At 27.7% G+C, this 27,469-nt stretch overlaps 1 protein-coding gene across 1 annotated transcript in view; it reads left to right on the forward strand.

Moving 5' to 3' along the window:
* Window positions 1-27,469, forward strand: part of LOC136978587 (calsyntenin-1-like) — a 79,067-nt gene that overhangs the window by 26,347 nt on the left and 25,251 nt on the right. Inside the window, exons 2-3 of the mRNA XM_067274320.1 lie at window positions 3,146-3,247; window positions 18,936-19,119. Of these exons, the coding sequence (XP_067130421.1) occupies window positions 3,146-3,247; window positions 18,936-19,119 (286 nt within the window). The remainder of the gene's footprint in view (window positions 1-3,145; window positions 3,248-18,935; window positions 19,120-27,469) is intronic.

The following is a 27,469-nucleotide window of genomic DNA, read 5'->3' on the forward strand; positions in this document are numbered from 1 at the left end:
TTAGGTTAGGTTAGAACGTGTGTCCCCACTTTCCCTTCTATTTGCTGGAATCAGAGAAGCCGCCATCTTGGAACCATAGGTAACATTAACCAAATATTCTATAAGAATACATGCAATAGCTATTTTCTATAGCAAATGATAATATGTTCAATTAAACAATGATGTTTTTATTTGAGAGCTGGACACATAGAGGTCACTGTAGCATACTTAAGACTGGGAAATTCATTAGCCTATGACATTCCAACTTCACATATAAGATACAGGGCAATTTTTTAGTTCTTTTTGGACAAACCTTAAATCTTGTATTTGATTATAGTCATAGAATATTGATATCTTAGCATTGATTATTGATTTACTGCTCGAAAAGCAAGCCACATCATATACTTTCCTTAAAATATTTTTGCTTCAACATCATTATTATTAACGTAGAATAATAAAGTTTGTTATTAATTTAAACATATCCATTATTTTATTAAGTTAAATACATGATATTTGAATAAATTATATTTTATAATTACATTTCTTGAACAGTTTATTGTTTTATAACTTATAAGAGAAAAAATTTGAGTGAATTCATATCTCAAGTTATATCATAATGTAGTGATTAGCATAATGTCATAAAAAGCAGAGAATTTTGATATCATTCAAGCAATTATATTTATGAAATAATTTAATTAATTACTTTTTTTAATTAATTGATTACACTATATTTAATCTGTGTAATGTGTTAATCTGTATATATCTGTTACATATGTAAATTTCATAAATTTATGCATTAACTAAATTATTATACTAAAATATATAAAGTAGTTACAGCTGTAAATTTTCTTTATTTTAAAGTTCTTTTATTTTGAAATTTTGATTTAATCTGTTATATATGGTTCCAAGCTTAACTTAGAAAGAAAGAGGGTGGGTTGGCATGAAGCAGACAACCAGTTATAAAACCTAGCTAGTTTATTACAGAGTCTTGCTTAAATGTAGTATAGTAAACGTTAGAGCTTCTCCTATGGAAGATGCATATCAGCTTCATCTGACTGGTTATGAGTAATGAGTTAGAGCTATCTTGTAACAATGAGTGTGTGAAATTAAAGAAGCAAGCTCATAATAGGAAATTATATCATTGGGAGGAAGATTAGCTGTTTTAAATGTAGGAATGTTAAGTAGAAAATGTATTTAATAAAAAAAGGCATGTTACGTATATTTTAGAAGTATCATTAAATTTATTTTAGAATTTATTGAATGGATACTATACAGAATAATTACAGCAATCTTTTAGAAAGTTATATTTGATTATTGGTGTACATAACTAGATATTGTTCTACATTATTTTGAGAATGTCAGTTATAATATGCAACTGTACTATATGATATTTAAGATTTATCGTAAGTTCTTTATATTAAATTCAATTATTATGCATTTGCAATAATTTTAATTGAATTTAAACTGCATAATTTGTATTTTAAGCTGAGGGGGGGTTTTTGAAAAATGCATTTGTAAAGGATACAGATTAATAAAGGTTCAAATTTCAAATTTATACATCTGTCATAACGAGCAGTTTGGAATAATAGGAAGCATTCTATCTTCTTTATTCGTCATATTACTCTCATCCGAATTCCAATAAGTAACTTACAGTAAAATTAAACAAAAACAAACAATTTAAACTGTACTCAAAAGGAGGATATTATTGATAAAAGGAAAACAAGAGGATAATGCAGTTCAATGGAGAATAGTAAAGCCTACCCAGATGGCATAGGCATATGGTTAGAAGAGAGATAGAATTGGGTCTAGGAAATTAGTTTAGACAAATTTGGGACTTAGATTTAGGAGCTAAGAGAAGTAGTGATAGGCTGAAGAAAAATTGGAAGTTAACAGTTAGGAGAAATTTAAAGGAGCTACAGTTAAATGAGTAGATAGTTCAAAATGGGATCATTTCTAAGCCTAGCATGTCAAGATCTGATCACTCTGTAAGAGGGAAAAGAGATGAATGATGATGATTTGAAATTTTGACATAATCATATAATAATAAAAAGTAAAATCTCAAGTTTGTGACCATAAAATCAAATTTTTTCATAATGCTTATTCTTTGTCAACTTCTAATCAGTATTTTTTTTTTTTAAACTAGAAAAGTTTATTGTGTTATTCAATGAATACTTGTTCAGAATTTAAGTGCATTGCAGTGGGAGGGGATTACTTTGAAGAAGACAAAATAAATTTAGATGAATAAATTCAAATCTTGCATTTTATTGAACCATTTCCAATACTTTTTGGTTACAGGGTTATTCAAAAGCTGATGGAAAATAGGACAAAAACATTGGATTGGAACACCAAACAAGGTTTAAAATACGAAAAATAAAAAATAAAATATTTTACAGTCTGTTACACTACAATGACATACATGTGTATTAAATATGATCAGAAATGTTAGTTTAATAAATGTTTTTGCTGTTATACTGTATAATGTAGTTGATTGAGTGACTTAAAAATAGTAAAAATTAAATTTAAATATAAATAAATCAGAAACAAATGTGAAACTAAATAATTATTAAATTCCAAAGTACAAAATATATTTTATTAAACATTTTCTAAACTTTTAGCTATTAAAAGATTTTGATTAATGTTACCTATGGTAGTGAACATGACGGCTCGTCTCTGAAACAGTGGGGATGCATGTTCTAACCTAACCTAACCTAACCTATTCTAATAAATTACCATAATTATTGCCAACCAAATTATTAGATTAGGGGTAATTTCTTAGAATAGGTTAGGTTAGGTTAGAACGTGTGTCCCCACTGTTTCAGAGACGAGCCGCCATGTTCGCTACCATAGATAACGTTAACCAAGATTTTCATTTATTATAGAAGTTAATTAAATCTAAAGATTTTCTAATTCTCCAAAAATTTTATGAAATTTATATTTGATCTTAAAATATATGATGTATATGTTTATATATAAATAGGAAAATTTGTAGACAGACACAAAAAATACAAATTTTTTTGATAGCTAGACAAACTGAATTTGGTTAAGCTAATTATTGTTCCAATAAATTATAATAATAAACAAACTAAATATCTAGTTTTGTAATTATTAATACCTTTTAATTGTTAATGATAATCATATTTACTGAGATAATTGTTATATTTTATAGCACCTAAATTAGAAAATGTAATACCAAAAGAAGGATATCATGCGATCGTTAAAGAAACCGAAAGGCAGCTAGAAGTAACTCCAAGAATCAAGGTTGTTAATGGTAAATATAATTTTTTCAAATATAATTGTTATCTTATACTGGAAATGATTATTTAAATAAAAAATATATTATATTTATTTATTTAATATATAATATTTAAATTTATTTTTTACAAGATTAAATTGTGTATATTAAGAGTAAGTCTTGTTATTCTACTAAAATTTATTAAAAGAACTTATTATATATTTTGGAATTAACTGAAAATATACTTCAACTGTAACATATTACAGTTGTAACATTTTTAAATTTTATTGATTTTACTTTGGTTAAAAGTTTTAACTTTTCTTCTTTTTAAACTTGATGCTAGAAACCACATTGTTTTTAAATTTCATTTTAAATCATTTAAACAGTCCACTAGTCGTAAATGTCAAGAAATATTTATTCTTTTAATAATTTTAGGATTTAACATTCAGAATACAAATTCTGAAGATTCTGAAGATGGAATGTTTAATTCTAGGTACATTAAAGAATAAAAATTACTTTAAAAATTGACTGACTATTTAAAGGGTTTAATTATAAATGCAGTACAATATTTCATTTTAAATGTTTTTTTTTTAATTGTGTAAGCTGAAATATATTAGCTGAAAATGTTAATAGTTATATTTTTAAATAAATTTTATCGGAGTAATAAGGTTTATGCTTATTATTATAATAATATATGTATATAGTATTGTTGGTTTTTAAGAACATTTAACTTTCTTGATAATTATAAATACATTCAACAATACAATAACAATAAATTAATAAATTTTTATTAATAAAAGCACTTTATTGTATTCTCTTCTGAGTTTAGAAATTTATACTAATTAATCAGACAATACAGCTAGATTCTTATCAGGCTATAATAAGGCTAATTAATTAATAAGATATTAAGCAGTTTGGCTAGAGATAACTAGTTAAGCCACCATCTCATGTTCAATTTAATGATCTGAAATAAATAAATTTAATTTAGAATTTCCTGGAAGAAAACATTGGCCTGGAGTGGGACTCAAACAGCAATTCCTGCTTGCTGTGCAGATGCACTACCAAGTTATCTTATTGTAGTCTGATAAGAATTTAGTTGTATCATTTGATTAATAATGTTTATCAGGTTGATTGTATATGTAATTTATTATAAGATTGATGAATTTCATGAACTGAAGTAAACACTCTGAAACTCTTTAAATTTAAAGCATTCTAGAATGTCTAAAAGTGCTTGGGAATTAGGATTTGTTTTATTTTTTTGCTCCAATAAAGCAATTTTTCTGTCATTATTACATATATAAATTATTTACTTAATTTTTAATGAATTTGCTCACAGATTAATGTAAAAATTGTAAATCAGTCAATATATTTAATGTATTATTAAGAAAAAGAATTTAAAAATACAAATTTTTCTGTTTTATTTACTTTTTTCAATTTCAGTTTTATAGTTTTTAGATGTCTTCTGTATCATTAATTTGCTTTACGGATTAGATTATTTTTCCAAGCTTATTTTTGTTTTTAAATATGTTAAAGGTTATTCCAATTTATTTCTATTTACAGTATTTTCTTAATGCCTATTTGGACAAAGACTGTCATAATTCTTTTATTATATCAGTTTTTTATCTTCTTATTTTTTTTCCAATTTTCTAATTGTAGTATCAACATAAAATGATTTAATTTGTTTATAAAGTTCCATAGTTATAATTGCACATATGCCTGTTTCTGATACACAGTATTTTTATATCTAAATTTTTTTTTAATTTCTCGACATTCTAGATATTATACTTTATCTTTTCCTTATTTCAGTTTAGAGAAAAATTTACTATATTTCTGAAAGTTAATAATTGGAATTATCTGCATCAATTTTTTGAATTATTTTTTTTATCATTTTGAGTTGTTTTTATCATAACACTAAATCCGGAACCTGTTAACCCGGAATACGTTTGTGAAAAGAAGACTTTTTCATGCGAATTACACCGGTAACAGGTTCCGGATTTAGTATTTCACTCCCGGTGTCAAGGAGAAGTTGAGTTTCTTATTTATCATAACATAATTCCAAGTTACAGATAATCTTTTATATATGTATATATATATATATATTTATGTTTGAACTCATGAATGAAATGTTAAATTAATTGGTTTATTTTCATTTTCTGTCATTTTTATTTATATACTATTCATCTGCTTTGCTTAATAATATTCCGAATGTTGATTTTTGTTTGTCATATAATTTCCAATGAATAAAACATTTAACATATTAGATTTCCAAAAAAGACTATTTATAAGAGAATTGATATTATTTTATTTCTCTATCTTTCTGTCTAGATTATTAATAGCTTATCTATATGTGATTGGGAATGCTGTGATCATATTTCAATTTATTTTTCCTGTGAACATTTCATCAAGCTGATCCTTCTATATTATAGGAATGTTATTTATGTTTCTAATCAATATTCAGTTGTTTTTTTTTACTGTCTATAAATGGTTTTTCTAGCTGCTTCACAGTTAAATTATTAATATATTGGTATTTTGTTTTTATCATATTTATTATCCTCGATATTATGTGAATTAACTACTATATTTTATTATAGATTGTATAAATAGTACAGTATTAGCTTCATATTAAGTTTGTCTATATCAGTCAATCTGTTTAAATTTCTGTACTTAAGATACAGAAATGAAATATTCTAAAAGAAAAGCATTTGGTAATAAGATTAATGACAATAAGAGAATTTAAAGTTTATAATGATTCTATAGATTCTATAAATTGTCTGTTATAATTGTCCGAACAGCAGTAAAATGTTTTAATTAGAAAAAAAGAGAGAGAGCAAGAGAGAAATTTTATAATTTACAAATAACAAAGGAATGTGTTAGTAATAAAAAGTATTTGTAAAATTTCATTTTCAAAAGTATCAGATATATGAAATATTGTATAATATAATTTCTGTTTTTTAAGCAGAAAAAATTAACTATAGTTAATAACTGTTATTTATCATTTGTCATCTCTTATTTGAAGTAGTTGTCAACAGGTTATTAGCAGTTATTATTCAAAGACTTTTGTAGAAGCATTTATAAGTAGCAGTTTTCTGGAAGTTAAATTTTTTTATGTAAAATATTATGTTAATATTTTATTGAAATTTTTAAAAATATTTTTGTTCCAGTAGTTTTTAATAACAAAATTAATATTTTCAGATATTTCATAGCTATTATCAAATCTATAAAACCAAAAAATCAAATAAAGTATAAAAATAATATCATTAAAGTTATACATTTTAAAATAAATTATAAATAATGTTAAAAATATAAAAATTATTAATATACAAATTAAACAGTATAGAAGAAAAAATATAAAATAAATCCAAGTTGTAGAAATATAAAAAAATCTTATGATTAAAACTATCTTTTATACATTAGGAAGTAGTAATAAGTTAATATAAAAATTATTCCATATTTTTACAATTAATGAAGTGTTTCTGTAGTATTTGTAACAGTATGTTATTTCTAAATTCAGACTATTTGTGTGTCTTAATGTTTTCTGCGTAGTTTTTATCTCAGACTTTTCATTGGATATAGACTCAGCAAATTTATTCAAAAATATTACATATATACAAAACATGAAAAAGTTAGAAGTTGATACACTATACTGATTCTGTAATGATATATTTATTTATGATTACTTAATGATCATATCATTTACCATTGTTTAAATAATTTGATGTATTTTTATTAAACAAAGACAAGAGATATGACTTTATAAAAATACATAGTTTTAAGTATAAACTCTTTATATATATATATAAAGCTAGATGCAACCATACCACACAAGCATTGGGAGAAATAGTGATAGAGATATACTAGCTTCCTGTGTATTTAAAGCTACATTATACAAATGCGATTATAGACTTCGGACCACCCTACATAGTTTGAGGACTTTTTAGTATTTACTTGGTTTTTTTTATTTGTGAAGAATCTAAAAGCTTCTTAAACACTGATAAATTATGTACACTTTTAGAAATACTTAATGAAAAATAAATAAATTTTGGTAAACTTTAGTAATGGTTATTTTTTGCAAAATTATGTTGACAACTAAGAAATATACTGTACTGTACATTGTACATGTTTGTGATTAGACATTGACAAATTTATAAATTTGATACAATAATGCTATTTGTTTACTCTATATAATTTAAGACATCATGTATATGCTAAAGAATTCACAAAATTTTATAAAATATATGCTTAATTTATTATATATTTAGCTTGTAAGGTTATTAATGTTTACTCTTTCAATTAAGTTTGATGATATAGATTGAATTGGTTTAATTTGAATAAATATGATGTGTGTTACTAGTTATATTGATTCAAATTATAAAAGACTAATTTAACATAATTAAATTTAATAATTTATTATTTCAGATCATGAAAGATTATGGAATAATAATAATAATAATATCCAAGTAATATAAATATTGATTTTTCTAGTAAGAATATTTTACATTTATATTTCTCAATTATAGATTTAAGTATATGGCCAGGTTTATTTTCATAAAAACAAAAATCCAAATTCTTTATGTTCAATAGGGTATGAACAATGAGTAAAAGGAACATGATTATCATACATACTTGCCAACCATCAGTATTTTGTATGCTCTTGTCAGTGGATAGGCTGCTTTTCCTTTTTGTTGGTGTTTTTAAAGAATTTGATATTATCACATTAAACACTTCATTTAAATGAGTCTAATACCAATATATAGTACCATATATTCTGAAGATATTGAATGTATTTTATTATGAATGACTGAAGTGAATCAGAACAACATTCTCAGATTCATTCAATTAAGAAAGAATCAAGATTGATATTTATATATATATGTTGATATAGGTATGGGAATTTAGCTCAAATACGATAATTTTAAATGCCAGATTTGATAAATTGCATCTTCAAGTCTGGCAATGTTAGTGCCCTTACATTGGTGGTTAAATCAATTATGGCCAACTCGTCATCAGAAGGAAACTAATTACTTTTACAGTTAGACCAAATTATTGAGCAGTGCTACAGTTTCTCATCCCAAAAAGAAGAAACACCTGATTCATCACTTAAGAATATACAAACCATATAATATGAACTTTCCCAAGAAAAGAAACCAGATGGTTCTTTGAGATTTGTGAGATTTTACAAAGTTTTGTAGTTTTTATAAAATAGACTGATGTGGTTTTACCACACAGCATTGCAGGGCTTTCCTTGCATTGCATTGTAGCAAATGAAAAAGATATTCTGTATGATAAGAAAAAGTAACATAGAGATAGGAAATAAATCACAACCAGAAAAATCATTGTCCTTAATAATTGCTGTGGAAGTTGATAAACTGACTGATAGCAACTGTTATGAGTACACTGTAACACTAACAAAGCAAACCATAGCACAAATGCATATAGCAGGAGGCACTCATCATGTAACAATATCAAGATTCCTGACAGATCAAGATGGAACACATCATAAATCTACACGTAGATTTATAATGTGTCCCAAAAAATACTTAACATCACAATTTTAAAAAAGTAAAAGAGTATAAAGCTTTTGCCATACTCTTTACAGTGTTTATGGTAATAGCTTTATAAATTATCATATGCAAAGATAAGTTAAATTTTGTTTATTAAAGGTATTTAGCCTTGTGCAATATCAATGTTAATAAAGAATTTTTTTGCTTTTTATGCTGTCAGCATTTTTATTCCAAAATTAGCATTTTTTTTTTACCACTATCCCAGCAGTTCTCTATACTAAAAGTTTGCAAGTATGATCATAGTAATCAATTTTAAAATTTTATATGTATACATATTTTTTCATATATATAATATGAGAAATTAATGCTAATTATGTCCCACCAGTGGCCAAGCGGTTCCGTTCCCCGAACACTGGGAGTTCAGTCATCAGTTTGCGCCTTGCCAGGACAGGCCGACCACATGGAGTTTTCTGGGTTTTCTCCATGTCTGTAATCCCAAATAGGGGCCAGTTACCCTTAAAAAGACCTTCTGGAAGGCATCCTTCCTAGGCAGATCGCACAAGTGTTGCATTGCCATAACTAAACAAACTAACAATACTAATTAGTCTAAAAACATAAACATAAAACATATTCTTTATATATATACAATAGAATTATTGCCAGCAAATTCACCACTTTACCAGCAAATTATTGCTAGTGAAAAAGTGGTGAAAAATAAACTACATTTTTTCATTGAGGAAAAACAACTAGTATTTTATACAGAAATTTCACATTCTTCCAACAGACCTCAAAACTATATGAGATGATTAATTCTGCTAATTTTGTTTTGGCCATTTGTTTCTGAATATTTTCTTTTGTTCTTGAACATAAGTTTAGCATATTAAACATCTATTATTTATGTGTTTTAACATACTTTAATATACGAGTATTTTAACATTTCTGTTAAAATACTCATATATTAAAACATATAAAATAATGTATGTTGAAAGTATTCAACAGCTAATAAAAGAAACACTGTCTTTCAGTGTTATGTACTTTAATTAATAACTTCATACAAGCAGCCATGCTAGTACTTTTGATACATTATCAATGTTTTTTTCAGGTGAAGAAGGATGCATATGGAACATAGATATAAAAATTAAAAAAAAAACACATTGACATAAATTTAGATAACCATGCTGGCACAAATGTAGAAGAAAATTTAATTGAATATGTTTTTTGAGCCAATGTTCACTTGCTTTTAAATAAGTGAAGAAGTATTTTATTCCAGTTTCATAGGATTCAAAAGTGATAAATTTATAATAGACACCAAAAATTATACAACTAACAAAAATACACTGTATTTTAGTATTATGTACTTTAATAACTTCTTAAAAGCTATGAAAGTGGCTCCTTTTGTGACATTATTAAAGTATTGATTTTATTATTACAATTAACACTGGAATTTATTTTGTTATAACTACAGATAATTTTAAAAGAACACACTTCAATGTATTGTATTAAAAGATTTAATAATACAGTTTAATTGAAAAACGTTTTAATTTCTAACTTTTTATACTGTTTATTTTCAAGGCAGAAATTAAGATGAAATGTGACATAGTTTAATTTTTCATCCTCAAAATATTTATATTTCAGATTTGAATCATAAAAGTTTTACTAGTTATATCTTGTTAATAATTTTGGGTCCATTTGATGCATTTTATTATTATACAGACTACATATTCTTATAAGAACAATTTGCAAACAATTATTATTTAATGACTCAATCCTTAAATTTATCATTATTTTATTCCATGTCTTTGTTTTTACTCGATGAAAATTTGTCTTCATATATTTAGTAAAGTATTTTATATTTCAATTTATTGAGCCATAATTTTTTATCAAATTACTGCTAACTTAAGAAGTTAATATTTATTATATAACTTATAATTTTCTTACTTATGATATTAAAATAATAAATATAGATGTGAGCCTGATTACTGAAAAAGAAAAGAATTCAACAAATATATGATTTAAAATGATATTAATATACGTGACTACAGATATATTGTATGTTGAATACATCTGACTTTATCATTGGTTGTATTCATAAACCGAGTCTGTTTATTCCAATCAAAATATGTATAATTGAAAGTTTACCTGAACTATAGAAATTGAGATCTATCGATACCAGTCAAATTTTGAATTTTAATTTCCGAATATATGATTGAAATGAAAAATTATAATAGCGAGGTTGAGGTTGAAGTTTTAAACACGAAAACATGTACATCGGACGTTCAGTGCCGCTTTCCTGTAAGCCTAGAAGTTTGGCTATGGCATTTGGAAAGTCAGTGGAATCATGCTCGACATTCCAAATGCCATTGTCAAACTTCTAGGATTACAGGAAAGTGGCACTAAATGTCTGACGTACATGTTTTCGCGTTTAAAAATTCGGCCTCAACCTCACTAATATTTTTCCTTTTAATTTCCAATGATATTTGATATTATTGAATGGCATTTTAAGATCTTAGATGCACATATTAAGCAGAAATTATTAGTTTTAATTATATTCAACTGTCTAATATTAATAGAAATTAATTTCTCAATCTATCTGTATTCTTACTAATTTGTCATTTGTTTGAGAAATTTTATATTTTACCTAGACTTTGTTTTGGCATTATAATGTAATCCTCTGATAAAATGCCAATACACCAAAAATTACTTTAAATAATTTTAAAAATATGTGATATTGAATTTATTTTTATTCTATATTTAACGATCAGTACAATAAATCTTCAGAATGTAATAATTATAATCAAAATACTATTGTAAAATCTGCAGTTAATGTATCTTTATAAAACAGAGGTTATAAGGATGTGATTAAATAATAAATAAATTGCAAATAAATCAATTTCATAATTATTTATTTGCATTAAGATTTATGAATAGAAGTTTTGATTGGATTATTTATGTAATTACAAAAGCAAATAAATTTATGCAACAAAAGTTTATACAACTATATATCTGGTAAATTGTGAATTGATTATGCTAATTTGTTAAAAGGTAATTAAGTAAAATTTAACCTACTTTTTACATTCAAAGTAAATTGAGTCCTATTGACAGTTTTCATTAATACCTACTAAAAATAGCTTGCTATATCTTTTGATATTTTAAGTATCAGTCTACTTGGCAGATTTCCAAAGTCATAAATTGATCACAAATGAATTATTATTATTGCCATTAATTATTTCAATAAGTATGCTCTAGCTAAAATCATCATTATGACTTCACTAATAAATTCATTAAATTCTTGCCAAGAATATCATATTAATCTGTATTTTTTGACTAGGGGCAGATTTAGAGGATGTTCAGGGCTCAGCTGCACTCTTCTTCCGGGTGTTTTTTCCTGAGTAAAGCTAGGTACCTCAGGTGGTGAAAAATTTTGTAAGGCATATTGTTTCCTTTCTGCACCTTCTCTAAAGATTTTTGAATCCATTATTGATTACAACTAAATACCTATGTTGTAAGGAATTTGAAAAACAGCAAAACTCTATGATACAAGTTTGTCAATGAGAATAAACAGACAGTTAGAACCCATGAAATAGATTGTAGATTCTGTTTTATATGATTTAAAAAAAATAAAAACTTATAGTGGCTGCTCTGATTTGAAGATATAGCATTCCTATCAGTTCTCAGTTAAATTTTAAAATGTGTGAAAAGTACAGAACATTAGGAATTTCAAATTCAGGAGAATTTATGTTACAGTCTCTTTTCCATCATTGTTTGTACCTTATATTGCTGATTTTAATTCTATTCTTTCTTTAACTATTTTCAAACATGACAGGGAGTTTAAATAGTGGTTAGTAAGGAAGAGAATTACATAAAGAACATTTCAATCTTCTGCAAAGATATTTTTAGTTTTCTTGTTACAGAAGTTCTTAATCTAGGGTTTATGAACATTTTGAAGATCAGTTCAGAGTTTATGAAGTAAACCTTGCTTTGAAAAATAACTGTCTAACTAAATAAAAACTTAAAGTAAAATTTAAAAACACTAAATTTGAAAATAATTTTTTTATTGTCAGTTGTTATTAATATTAAAAAATTTCCTGTTATGAAAACAAAATTAGAAATTATTTTACAATAACATTATTACATGAATGTATCTGTGATATAATTCTATGTGAAAGTAATTAATTATCAGTGCAGAGTTTTCAAATTTATTTATGGATGTTTATCTGAGGGCATTCTTAGTATTTATTACATTCTTAAAAGAGGCAGTAACAAGAAAACGTCTGTTCTAGATATTCTCAGAGACCATATCATAAAAGCAGAAAGTTTTGCCAGTCATATCAAAACTTTCTGCTTTTATTGACCTTTTATTTTTTCTAGTTTCATTAGTTTCTTTATGATAGTCTTAAGAACAACTCCACCTTTTACAAATATTATGCTTTTTTGGAGTCAGAATATGCACAAAACTCAATTGTTTAAGACTCAAGAATTTTCAGACTAACATTCCATCTTCATGAAATTCATTCATAAGAAATGATAAATAATTATTTTCATTCATATGACCAGTCTCTAGAATACTTCATTCTGTTCTTTTTAAAAACAAATAATTGTTTTTAAAATTTTAATTAATTTAATTAATTTATATAAAATTTAAATTAAAGTAAATTAAATTTAGATGATTTAAACCAGGCCTGGCCAACCCGCGGCCTGTCACATTAAATTGTGTGGCCCGCTAAGTGATATATATGTATTAAAACTTGTTTCCCATTATGTATACCAAAACAATTAAATAAATGAAAATTTGCATCTGTCATTGTTTTAATGCGCAAGTGTGAGTAAGAACTCTTGGTATAACAATAAAATCTTATTCATTTTGTATTTGTTTTACTATTTTAAAAGCATGTTTGCCTAAATTGTGGTCCACCATAATGTTACGCGTGATCAAAGTGGCCCGCGAAACAATTTGAGTTGGCCAGGCCTGATTTAAACTTTTGAACTGTGCTGTCAAAACCACAAATTCTCAAAATTTGTTAAACAGTTTTTAACAAAACCAGTTTTGGTAAAAATCAGTATTTAAATATCAGATGACAAACTGATTTCAAAATCAGTATGAATTTAGTAGAATTAATGTTTTATTGTTGCATTTTATTAATATTTATATGATAGAGATTTGTGAATATGCTTGTATTATGTATTATTTTCTCCAAAAGAGATGTGTTTTTTTGATGTTAGTAAACACTTTAGTCTAACTTGTAAGTATTTAATAAACAACATTTTAAAATTTTATTGCTTTAAAATTAATTTTTGCTAGTTCTCACATTAATTTTAAAAGTTAAATATGATTAATGCTTGGTGCTTGGTGATAATGTTAAAAAAGTCAAGGATGGTAAATTGATGCCAAGTACAAATTATAATGTTACACTGAAATATTCTAGTAGTATATCTGTTCAGTTTAGGATGACTTTCAGTTATTCCATGTATCAGTAGTAATCTTCATGTCTTCCAATCTCTCGCTGCTGCTTTATTTATTTCAGCAGTATTCAAGTACTGTTGTTGACGGTGTCAATTCATCAAGTTCTTGGTCAACCTCTTTTCCTGTTTCTACTAGTCACTTTGAGCACAATACCCTTCTCAAGTGATTTACTTTGTTTGATTTGTCTAAAGTAAAAAGCTTCTGTTTTGTTAGCCCAACCTCTAGTAAGAAGCTTGGTTTAATCTGTTTCAGACTCACTTGGTTTGTTATTGGAATCATATTTTACTGCCAATTAAGTCAAAAAAGGCAACTAAGCACAATGATCCAGATTTCATTACCTATTCAAAACTGGTTTCCAGTTTTTCTGCTAAAATTGTAGTTTATTGAAAACCAGTTAATCAGTTTTACCAAAAACTGGTTTTGTTGCCAGCACTACTTTGAATATTAGAAACAGATAAAATCTAGCCATTATTCTATTGCAACCTCTAATGGATTAAAATGTTTTAAAACTTTTACACTTTACTTTAATTAATTAATTTTCTTTTCTATCTTCAACTATCTTTAAATGTCCATGATCAAGCCTTCTGAAAATTAATTATACAGCTTGCTTAGGATTATGACAATAGCATAATTGAGTTTTGCATATTTCTAGAATTGTGGAAACTTGAATCCCATCACACATACCATTTTTTCTGTTCAATGTATAGTTAAGTATTCTCTCTCTCTCTCTCTCTTTTTAACATGTTTATTTTCTTATTGGAAACTCATAACATCCCTTAAACATTTTATGAATGTTTGCAAGACTTTCTATAACTTGTCTATTCTTCCAGTTTTTATCAGTCTGATTAGACATTTGTGATTCTTATATGTGATCAGCATGCATGCAACTTATATTTAAAAAACAGGAATTATTAGATATTAACAAAAAATGTTATTATAGGAGCTCTTTCTAAAGATCATAGTTTCACAGTTGTTTGGTTCTTTTAAGTCTAATATAATCTTACAGTTTTATTTTATCATCTGTCTTGAGAGGAAAATCTAATAAATCATATAAAAATATTTTTATAAAACTATTTCAATACCTTTCCCATAAATAAACATATTATTTTATTTTCTTGCTTTTTTTTGCCATAATGTTACCAACAAAAATAAATTAATCAGAATTCTCTGTTGTTCTCAGTAAAATCTATCCTTGAACCTGAAATATGATCGATGAACTGTGATATAAACAAGATCTGATAAATCCCTGAAAGATAAGCTCTTTTAATTCTTCTAGATCCAATTCTGAAATAGTTCAAAGAAAATAAACCATGAAATAGGCCACAAATTTAATATATTAAATACTTGAAAAGAAAGATATTTTAGTTATTTTCAAATATGATTATTTTTAATCATATAATTTTTATAACATAAACCAAAAAAAAATTTTTGTAGATCTTAAATTATTACATTATATACAAAATATATCAAAAACTGTTTTGTATGCAATAACTTTTAGGAAAATAAAATTTAGAATTTGAAATATACATATATTAAATTGGTATTGAAAAATCCAAAAGTAAATATCCTGATAATCTTGGTCTAAATTTCAGAAATTAACTATTGTATATTTCCACAGATAAGACGAGGTATAAATTTTCAGCAAAGTTTTATAGTTTTAGCATATATCTGTCCTATAAGACGACCCCCAAACTATCAACGGCCTATGAATTTACTTTAGATCAGCGATCATCGTCTGAATAATAATACTGTATAGCGTATACGGAATTATGTCCTATTCGTAATTTTTCAAATGAACAAATTTTATTTTCTGCCTTGCTATTGTTGCAAACGTTTGCACTGATTCGGGCATTCGGGTAATGACCTTGACTATTCACAAAAACGTCATACGGGTTATTCTATTTTGTGGACATGCCCTACTCTCTACTAGTAAATAATTACGGTTTGTCAGTTTTTTTGTAATGGTTTTAATTTATATAAATTTCAATCTAATTTTTTTGTATCTGTCCTATAAGCTGACCCCGGATTTTGGGGGCTTTTTTTATGATTTAACTATTGTCTTATCTGCAGAAATATACGGTAATAAAGACTGATTGGAAAAAATTCAAATTACAGATCAAATTTATGAAACTTGTGAAAATTTGTTGAGAATTAATCCTTTATGGTTGTTAAGTGGAGTGTAAGCGGAGCTCTTCATAAGTCAGGTATTTTGTCTGTGATTGAAATGTAAAGCAACTGTATGACCATTAAACATTTTTTCCAAATATTTTTTCCAAATTGGTAAGGCTGATGTTTTGACAAAGAAAGATTTTGAAATTTGATCTATGGGCTGAGGTCAAAATTTGCCATGTAAAATCAATGGGCCAACTGCTGGTTGTAAGTTTAAGCAGCTGCACAACCATTAAATGTGAGTTTTTCCAAATGCAGTCCATTCCAAAATGGTAGAGTCAATGTGAAATAATGACACTAATAATGAGATAAATAAACAGTATTTCAAAGGCCATACCAAATTAGATATAATACTAGATGTATACACTGTCAGACAGCATTAAAATTTTTTTTTATACCAAGTACTTTCAACAATACACAATCATTGTCATCAGACAAACGAATGCAGAAAGGATTGTCACTATGTGCTGTAGGCCTCTATAACATTCTCAAAATTTAAATATTCCAAACATTTAAACCTCACAATAGGATTTGAGGTTCACGAGAAAGGACAAAATTTGTTTCAAACTGTTTTTGACAGTATGTTAGAAGCATATCAGAACTTCTGTGTTTTTGTGTCAAGCCAAACAGTAAAGCCTATACTATGGAGCATTTTTGTCTGAAAATATATGTTAGAAGGAACTAGAGGTTGAAATGGCTTGACAGGTAATTATTATTTTTGTTCTTTTTCATCATAAGTGATACAAAAGAGCATTGCAATTATTATTGTAAACAAGAATTAAAATGAAAAGGAATATTAATTCCATGTGCTGCATCAATCCTTGTTATGTTGTAGAAAGAGCAGATAATGATTTCTAGGTAGTCTTTGATCAATAAGTTTGAAATGAAGTTACTATATATTTAATTTATTGGAAAAATTGTTACTCTGCATGAAGCAAATTCAAAATAGCCTTTCAAAGAATATATTTATGAAGTATTTCTAATTGTACTATACTTTAATATCAAAGCACATTAAGATTTGAATTGCTACTTTCAATTGAAGTGCTGATATTTTTATGCTGACATAGATAAACATCTAAATGTCAGTAACATTGGCTAGCAATGAAATTAGCGATATTCTTTTAAGATCTAAATTTTTTAATGTTTAACATAAAATATAAAACTATTATTTTATATAATTATAAAAAATTAAGAAAATTTAATATTACAATAAATAGAAAAAAGTTAAGCATACCATATAAAAGTTTTAAATATGAATCAACAAATATTTTCACCAACAAATACTAGTCATTGAGATTATATTGGATTCAAGAATCTGAAGAAGTTCTCTTTATCTTAATGAGACATTCATTGAAATATTTATAATGCATTGTTTGGTTGTCATAAGAAGCAAACTTTTTCAATCGGACTACAAATGAAACTTCTTTCCACTTAACTTCGGTATCCTCATCTAGGGATGTCTTTAAACTAACATCTACAAATGGTGCCGGTTTTTCCAGTTGTTGTTGAAGTATTAGAGATATCTTTGCTATAATTCTTTTTTACAACTTTCTGCAGGTTATGAAATAAAATCATATCTATATAACGTTTTCATATAACTTAAAAATATTAATTTTTGTTTTTTCTCTAAAGAAGTGCTACATGGGTTATATATTTTAATTATGGAAAATAAAGTAGCCTTTAGGTTTATCGTTGCTATAAATCAGTATAACATGCTATCTGTACTGTTTTGAAAAACAAACCACCATTTTAAACAGTGATATAATTTCAAAGTCACATGTTTTCGGCCTAGTTTGTAGACCATCATCGGAAGTTTTCTAATAATGAATTATAGAACATTTGACTATTATTTAAAAATTTGGAATTTTTGTCAAATTTTGTTTTAACGTTATTGTATTGTCAGATATTTTGATGCATTTATAAACATCTTAAAGCCTGATATTTTCGTAATATGTTAAATGATTGTCAGATTAAATCAGGCTACTTTGCCACTATTATTTTTAATTAAATTCCTATGCCTACCTCTCGTACCAAATTATTTAGAATTTAATTAAAAATAATAGCAGTGAAGTAGCCCGATTTAATTTGGCAATTGTTTGGCATATTTTGATGCATTATTCTTTCATGTTTATATATCTAGTTGCAATGTTATCATGATCTGTAACATTTTAGTTATTGGTCAATGTTCTTATTTTCAATTATTTCAATTTTTTAAAAAACAGTCATGTCTTCTATAATTTGTCATTGAAGAACTCTTGATGATGGTCTATAAACTAGGTAAAAACACTTGAGTTGAAATTATATTGCTGTTTAAGGTGGTTATTTATTCTTAGCTATAAACCAGTACCATTTACTTTGATTTTAAATGTATTACCATTTCTGAATTTTGCATTTTTCTAAGAATTATTAGTTAATTTAGAAATATCCATACTAGTTACTCAGTACCAGTGGTGATGACTCCAGCACCCACAGCCTGTAACCAGCAATTGTTTGGTATTAAACTAAAAATTGGGTTATTGGATATTTACATTTAAATTTATATATATATATAAAGATTCCTAAAATAGTGAATGAAATATTATTTGATTTTCAGCTGAAGTTTGTAATTTCCTCATAACCAATAAGCATCATGGAGATGTACCATTTGTTGCTGAAATTACAAATAAAGAAGAAGGAGAGGTTGTTCTTGTTGCAAAAAGGGAATTGAATTGTGAAAAAAGGAAAACATATAAATTTGATATTGCTGCTGTTGGATGTGATGGTCAAATATCAGAAAAGTATGTATAAAAATTTATTAAAATATTTTATTATAAGAAACTTTTATTCTTTTAATTATTTACAGTTATCATAAAATAGATATTTTTATTATAAATAGTCAGAAATTAGAAAATGTTAAAAATATGTACTTTATATGTAATTTTCTCAGATTTGTTGATGTCTCTCAAAATATGACACACAAAATCCAGGCCATGTAGAACTTTGTATGTAAATCTCTGAAATGTTGCACTCATTGCACAATTTGAATCCCATATAAATATTTGAAGTTGAAGCCTGAATGGATTCAAGTTCAAATCTATTTTGGGTATGTCTTCTGAGTTAATCAGTGCCTGGGCCAAACCAAGGTTGAAAATATATTTTTTTTTATTTGAGATTCATTCCATGTGTAATCCTGTATGTGTGGGATCAAGTAGTGGTCAGGAATTGTAATGGCATTTAGATGTCTATAATTGTCACAGGGATGCCAGACCCAATCACTTTTATGGATCATGTGTAGTGGGTTGCTCCACTGGATGCTAGGTTAGCCAACATATATTCAAATTCCAGTTTATATTTTCCCTTTGTCTGGCAGAAGCCTGCAAGTTTTCTGATATTGACAGCCCTCTCAGCCAAATACCGAATACCTAAAAACAGGAGTAAGAAATAACAAAAACGCAGTAAATTAATCATTTTGGTATTTAGATTTAACGTTATCGGGTTAGTGTTGTTTGTTTATATTTATTTATAACTTATAATATGCACAAAATAAAAAACAAACTAATATTAGTCACATATATTCACAATTTATAATTACAAAGATCAGCACACATACACACCTATTCGTTCGAGAATCGTCGCACATCTGAGGGTCTGATCCTGCCTATCCTTCTTTTAAGCGCTCATCTTTGCTCTTCCCGTTCTCTTTCCCTTCTAGTCCACATATGCCTATGCATACATCATAATGTTCACGCATGATACTTTCGATTCGTCACTTTTCCATCGTAGATTTCCCATTTTACAATTATGTGACTCATAGCCTGGTGATAACAGAGAAAAGAGACAATAGGATGTCGGTATAAGTCACAGTTATGATTTCACAGATTCAAGACAGCTTGGTAGTCTGAACGGCCCCAGGCTTTTGCCCGTGCATGCTAAGTGACTTTCATTACAAGCATTTAGCTTTCTGAAGTCTATGAGAACAATTATTTGGCATTGACGGCCGTGAATTTCACGCCAATAAGCTGCCTCGATTTGTTCAATTATGTTATCAACTCAATTTCATATTTATTTTCACTTCGCAGACCTTCTCTGTTCTTTTTCCATTATTTAAATTGTTTAAAAGACATATTAATTTAATAACAGGTTGACTATTACTAATCCAGCATCATTAGGACCTGTAGGATGATTTTGCTGGATTACTGATGGTTAGGTTAGAATGGGTTCAGCAACCAGGACAATTTTCAGTGGCACTCTGATTGAATAGAAATATAGTAAAAATTATATTTTAATTATTAATTACACACTTAAATGGAAGTCTAACACTAAGAAAATATATATTATATTTACTTAATTACTGCGACAATGATGTAGTGCAGAATAGCCGCATTATATTGTTACTGCGACAGATAGCATATAGCACTTGCCTGCATGAAATCGAAAATGTTTAAGCCTGTGAAAAGTCTATAAGTGTTTAATTTTCCATATCTAACAACTCTGGTTTTTTCATTTCTGAATGGTACTTTCTTAATTCTAATAAGTGCCCTCCAGTAACTGAGTGGATAAAACCACCAAGCCCTGATAGTTAGTTAGTGGTGGGTTTGGATATTGCAAACAGGCTGGTCACATGTAGTTTTCTGGATTTTCTTCACATTAGTAACACCTAAATAGTGTCCATTTTCCCATAAAAGTCTTACTGGGATTCATCCTTCTCAGCAGATCACTTGCATTGTCATAAGCAAATAAACCAAACTAATTCTAATGAACAATTATTTATTGTGACATTGTCACAATGTTCTCAATTCTTTTAGTGGTGGTCTTGCCTCTGTACATCATACTTTTTCTGTTAGCAAGAGTTGTGCCAACAGAGTTTTCTAACTCCTTTCAGGTGAAATTTTGAATTGAAGTAACATAACTTCTGGTTTAAACTGGAAGTTCATGGCAAGTTAACCTGGTACTCCTGCTCATAAGCTTTCCATATTTGGTCTCAACTTTTATATATCTAACTCTTGAGATTAAGGAAGATTAGACAGTCAGATGACAGTCAGAATTTATAAGCTAGAACTTTTTTTAAATTGCAACTCAATAATTTTTTATAAACATGATATTTATGAGAACATATTTCCCACATAGTTTTTACAACCTGTTGCAAAAATATAAACACTTTATTATCATATAAAAGTAATTATTCTTGCATTTTTAGAAAAAATTTTTTATTTAAAAAAAGTCATATGAAGTCTTTTGGACATTAAGGTTAGCAACTTTGATCGTGTGCCTATTCATCACAGATCACTTTTCAAATATTAATACTTGACAAGTATTAATTAGTAGTCATTGACCATTCTCTCTTGCAGGAGGAGGTCAACGACTACTTTTGGTCGAATTACTTCAACCCCTTTGCAACAAACCCCTCTCTCTATTGTAGACCAGCAGTATGGTAACATTCGAATGAGAAAATTACATAATACAAGGTTACCAGCAAGCACAAAATATGTTTTAGGCAGTTTTCGAGGGTGCCAAGTTTGAATATTTGATCTGTTTTTCGCAAAATTTGATTGGTTGGCAAATTATCATTTGTTATTTGGTTGTGAATGTTACAGTTTCTTAAGAGTTAACATTAGGAAAAAATATGATATCTGAAAAAATTTAAGATATACTTTTAATTGGTGTCTACTTGACCAATGAAATTATGCCATTTTTTACTGTCCCAGTATGGCAGTAAACATGACAATGGTAGTGAAATAACCAAATTATATGGCTTTTGTTTTAATGTTTGTTATAGTATAATATTTGAAATCAACAACAACACAAAACACCGTGATGTATTAAAAAAATCGTACTCCTAGAACCTATATCCAGTGTGACAAAAAAAAAATGAAAGGGTTCACCACAAACGTTTTTGAACTGTTGTGAGTTCTTCCTCAGGTGTAAAATGGAGTTTCTGATGGAACGGAGCAATCGGTTAACGAAACATGAGAAAAAATATTCAAAAGTGTAACATGAGTCACACATGCATAATCGTAAGGCTACCAGATCTTAACAATTAAAGTTCGGAGTCCATCAACACCTGCCAAGCTACAGACAAAAATAACTCATCTTTAAAATTGATGCACATGTCATTAAGGGTCGATTTATAAATGTGAATGGCCTCAAGCCATTTTAGGTGTTCCATGTGTGAAGTAGTGCAGACTAGTTTCGCCTGATTAAAGGCTGGTGTGATGTCAGGATCAGAAGCATAAGTGGCGAGGGCGGTGGAGTTTCTCTTATGTTGAATGCCCGCTATGTGCCCTTTCATTTTTTTTCGTCACACTGGATATAGGTTCTAGGAGTACAATTTTTTTTTTTTTTTTTTTTTTTTGTATAGTATTTGATTTATATAGCTATGAAGGTTATCTTAGGTGAGGATTTATCACACTAAATGATCAATCTAACACATTTTAAAAATTCTTTATTCCTCTACTGTACACAATTTAAAGAATTTTTGGTTAAAGTGTACCTAGGTAACCCCTATGGCGGCACTTCTGGAATCTCGATAGCATTTGCGATTAGAAATGCAAATTTTTAATTTTCGTCAGCCCAAGGACACACATTCTAACCTAACCTAACCTATTCAAATAAATTACCAAATTATTCTTTTCTTCTGTTTGCTGGAATCAGGGAACACATTCTAACCTAACCTAACCTAACCTATTCTATTCTCTAATAAATTACCAATAATTTGCTAATTTATTAGAATAGTTTAGGTTAGGTTAGAACATGCGTCCTCTGGCCCATGAAAATTAAAAATTTGCATTTCTAATCGCAAATGTTATAGAGATTCCGGAAGTGCTGCCATAAGGGTTACCTAGATACACTTTAACCAAATTTTTAAATTGTCATTAGATTGGTCACTTGATGTGATAAATCCTTGAGTAAGATGACTTTTGTAGTTATATAAAACAAATACTATAATATAATATAATAGAAGGGTTGGAAATATGAAATAATCTATTAGATTATTTTGTGCTTCTAATCTTAATCTTTGGTGTTATTTTTTGCCCAGATAATGCCAGTGTCATTTTTAGTTAATAAACATTTAATATGATATTGAATATATTAATTGTTCAAGTAGTAGTAGCTCAGTTTTTAAAAACATTCATAAAAATGGCTTGCTTTAGCCATCTTTATAAATTTTTTGGTTTTATTTATGAAGATACTTTTGTTTTGTATAATAATTTCTCTTTATTACTGTTATTTTTTATTCATTAATGATCAAAAACCAACAACTGAGAAATGATAAGTATCGTTCAAGTATTAAAACACAATAGCGTGTCTATCTCATTTACAAATTAAAAATGAAGATGAAAATCCATGCATGTGAGGATAGAGAATATAAGAAAGTCTTAAAATTGTTTACTTACGAGAGAGAAAGATTTAGTTAATGTTTTTGTACTTTAGATTTTGTATGTCTTCTAAGATGTAGTTGATGTTAAGTATATAAACCAAATTAAATCTGCAAAATAAATTGTACAATCTAGTCCAAGCCATTCATGAACTACATAAATGACTTGCTGATTTGTAGTCAAAAGAAACAATAAAAACTATTATAAATATTTAGATGGAATACGCATTAAACATTGTTGACTGAAACAATGATTAACTTATACTTGATAATAAATATCAGTTTTTTTTACTTTTTTGTTTTTAGTAGTTTAGTTTTGCTATTTTTTATTTTATTATAAAAATTAGAAGTATTTATGTCCTTATTATATGGAATTGACATTACAAAATAGATTGTATTTTGTAATACTTTATTTCTTATTGTAATTAGCATAAAAAAGGAATAAACAAATACAGTCTTATGTAAAATAGGATGGTCAAAACAATACCTACAGTTGCTTACAGAAAGAGGAGAGGAGTCAAAGATGAAAGAAATTATATAAAGTGAGAAATAAGCATTACAGATTGCATAGATGATATTGTTGAGAGTATAAGCAATTGATATTATGAGTGTTTCAAGCAGAAACACAAAAAGATATGTCATTTGATGATGTGAAAGAATCTGGAAAATTCAATCTATTTCTGAATCAAAAGTATGATAAATGGAAACAATTTTTTTTTTTAAAATGAAAAAAATACATAAATTTTATTTTAAGCAAGCTAAGATGTCTACATTATATTTATCTAAATTTAAATTAATTTTTTATCTAATCTAATTAATTCATTAATTATTATTGAAAATTAATGAATAATAAAGCAGTGAAATTTGGAAGAAATAAAGCAGAAAAATCTCTTGATTGATTCTTTACAGGTAGTTAGGATTTTAATTACTTCATTTTTATACAAAATAAAGTAATTAAAATCCTAATTGATTTATTGTCAAAATTATCATGAGATCATTAACTGTTTCAGCATACTGTACACAGCAACATTATTGCTTACATTAAAAGAAGAATAGAATGTATTAACAAACAAAAGAGAAGCATTACTACTGATTTTCCTTGATTTTTAGTCTGTAGGATTGAATCCAATTAACTTGACAAAAGTGATCTAATTGTAAGAGATTTGGTTCACTATTGATTAATATTACATTATCAGCTTAAGCAATTATAATAATAGGCTTTAACTGAGAAAAGAAGTTAATGTAATCTGCAGAAAATAAAAAAATGTTCTGTCTTTTACAGAATAAAGTGTAAAAATATTTCCAATATTAATTTTACAGTTGCCTAATAAAAAAATAATTATTAAATGAAAAGATGAAGGAAAAAGAAAGATTATGCAAATAAAATTTTTAGTAAGCTAGAAATAACTGTACCAAATGATTGTTTAAATCAAGATAGATTATACTTGAATAATTTCTTCTTTGAAATTTCCTTTGATTGGATTACAAATAACTTGATGGTTTTAAAGTGATTATAAAGACTAAAATGCCACAGAAGAAATAGAAATGGTTTGGAAGGAATTTGGTCGTTCTTTTTGAAATGGTTAACTAGATATGAGGAATGGCACTGTTTAAGAACCAGTGAGATTTGTAATAGTAATGTAAATAGGCAAACAAAAACAATAGCAACATAAATTTAATATTCTTATTTAAAAAATAGAAAGGATTATTATATTGTAGGTATGATTCTTGTTATTTCTAAGAATTTTCGTTCATATGTATTACAAATGAAACAGAAAATACTTCAGACATTTCTTGATTATTAACATTTTATTTTAAAGATACTAAAATACAAAATAAAAACATATATAAATACAAAATTATTCTGTGTTAAGCCATAACATCAATAAATGTAATTAACTCAATATAACTACAAATGCTTGCATAAGGCTTCATTTAAACTCATTCTTACAAAGTCGCTTTGCTCCTAGTGACGGTCCAATTTGTAACGCATGCTTGGACATTTGGATTCACTAATTTATTTTTACTTGACACAGCATTCTTTTTATATTTTTATTATTACACAATAACCTCACTTTAAAACAATGAAATATAGCATGAGCAGTAAACACTTTAGATTAATAAACAAATTGATATTGTTTAGAATTACTACTAAAGCAAAGTTGCTATCAACACTACCATAAAATGTAAAAATGTATTTGCATATAAGAGTTGCTAAAATATTCTACATGCTGTGGGGAAAATCTGAAATCAGTGCTATTATCAATTGGCATAAATCAGACTGGTATAAAATGAGGGTTGTCTGAACTTTGTTACCCATTATGTTAGCATGTTAATAGATAGGATAACAAAGTAAACTTGTTAAAATACTTTGTTACTTATTTTGGTATGTTTTCTATAAGCTTGCTTTCAAGATTTCAAATGTTATTCTTTCTTTGATCTGATTAGTCCTCACAATAAAGTATAATATGAATGACACAAGGCTTTCTTTTGTAAGGCCGCCGACTTCCAGGGGGAAACAGTTAATCACGCGTCAGGAAAACTTAGGGTTGAAATCGTATGTGGGTGGTGGCGGTAGGAGACAAAGATGACAAGTGTCTTACACAAAACCGTTTATTCTAACTACTAAGTTAACTTACATATAATTGCAATACAACACGATCTAGATCGTTAGCGTAGCGTTGTTGAGGTGACGTTGGGAACGTTCCGGGGCTTCCTCGGTCAATTCTGGAGAGACAGTCTCTGGGCGCTGATGGACGATGAGGTATGGTCCCGTTGCAGATGAGAGGGAATCTTGTTTCATTTCCCGTGATCTCCGGGTCGTCTTGACCTGGGTAGACTCGACTGGAGATGCACCCTCTGCGGAAGAACCGCCGCACTTCTTTTCCCAAAGATTGAAGGAGAATCAACCCCTCTGTCTGGAGGAGAACCGCCTGTCTTCGCGACTCGGGAGTTTTATAATATTTTCCCCCTTGAATCTCACCCTCTTGATTGGTTCTGTTCCTCCTCTCCCTTACCCTGATTGGTCATTTCTTTTGTTTCTATGTGAAACCGGAGACCGATCTGGGTCGGGAGAGTTCCAAGAGGTGTTGACGGAGTCTTTGAAGTTCGTGTTCGTATATTCCGCCGTTATGGCCCTCTCTTTGACGTTTTTGACCTCACGCGGTCCGCCAGATGCTTCGGTGGCCATTTACCCCCCTTTGTTTCCCATTTCTGACACTCGTACACGAGCACCTGGACAAAGCTCCCTCTCTCTCGATTGACATCCCCTCGGTCGTTCATTATCGTGTTGCGTTTGTTTTAGGATAAGTTTTGGGAGAGTTTCTTTCGTGTCTGGTTTACATCACCAACACATGTTCCTGACACGATTTGACTCTTGAAACTTCCCAACTTCGGAACTTTATAATTATTCACCATTTTTACGCGTTTTTGCGATCCCTACACTTTACATCTATTTTTAGAGGTGAAAGCCGCACTATTATACATTCTCAGAAAATTAAATGTATAACACCTTAATGGAAAAAGTCGACAGAAGAGGACAAAGACCCGAAACATGTCTCAGCAAATGAAAAAAGAGAATTAAACAGATGTAAAGTATGCCTTGTGTCATTTATATTACACTTCATTGTGAGAAATAATCAAATAAATAAGATTGACATTGTTTCATATAAAGAATGTTATTTTCTTTTTCATTTTCTTTTTATATTATGTAATCTCAAAAAGAAACTCTTTTCTGTTATTACTAGTATTATTACTGGAACAAATGGTTTAAA

Source organism: Centruroides vittatus, unplaced genomic scaffold (assembly GCF_030686945.1).
Source record: "Centruroides vittatus isolate TY-2023 unplaced genomic scaffold, ASM3068694v2 contig_546, whole genome shotgun sequence".
Classification (NCBI taxonomy): domain Eukaryota; kingdom Metazoa; phylum Arthropoda; class Arachnida; order Scorpiones; family Buthidae; genus Centruroides; species Centruroides vittatus.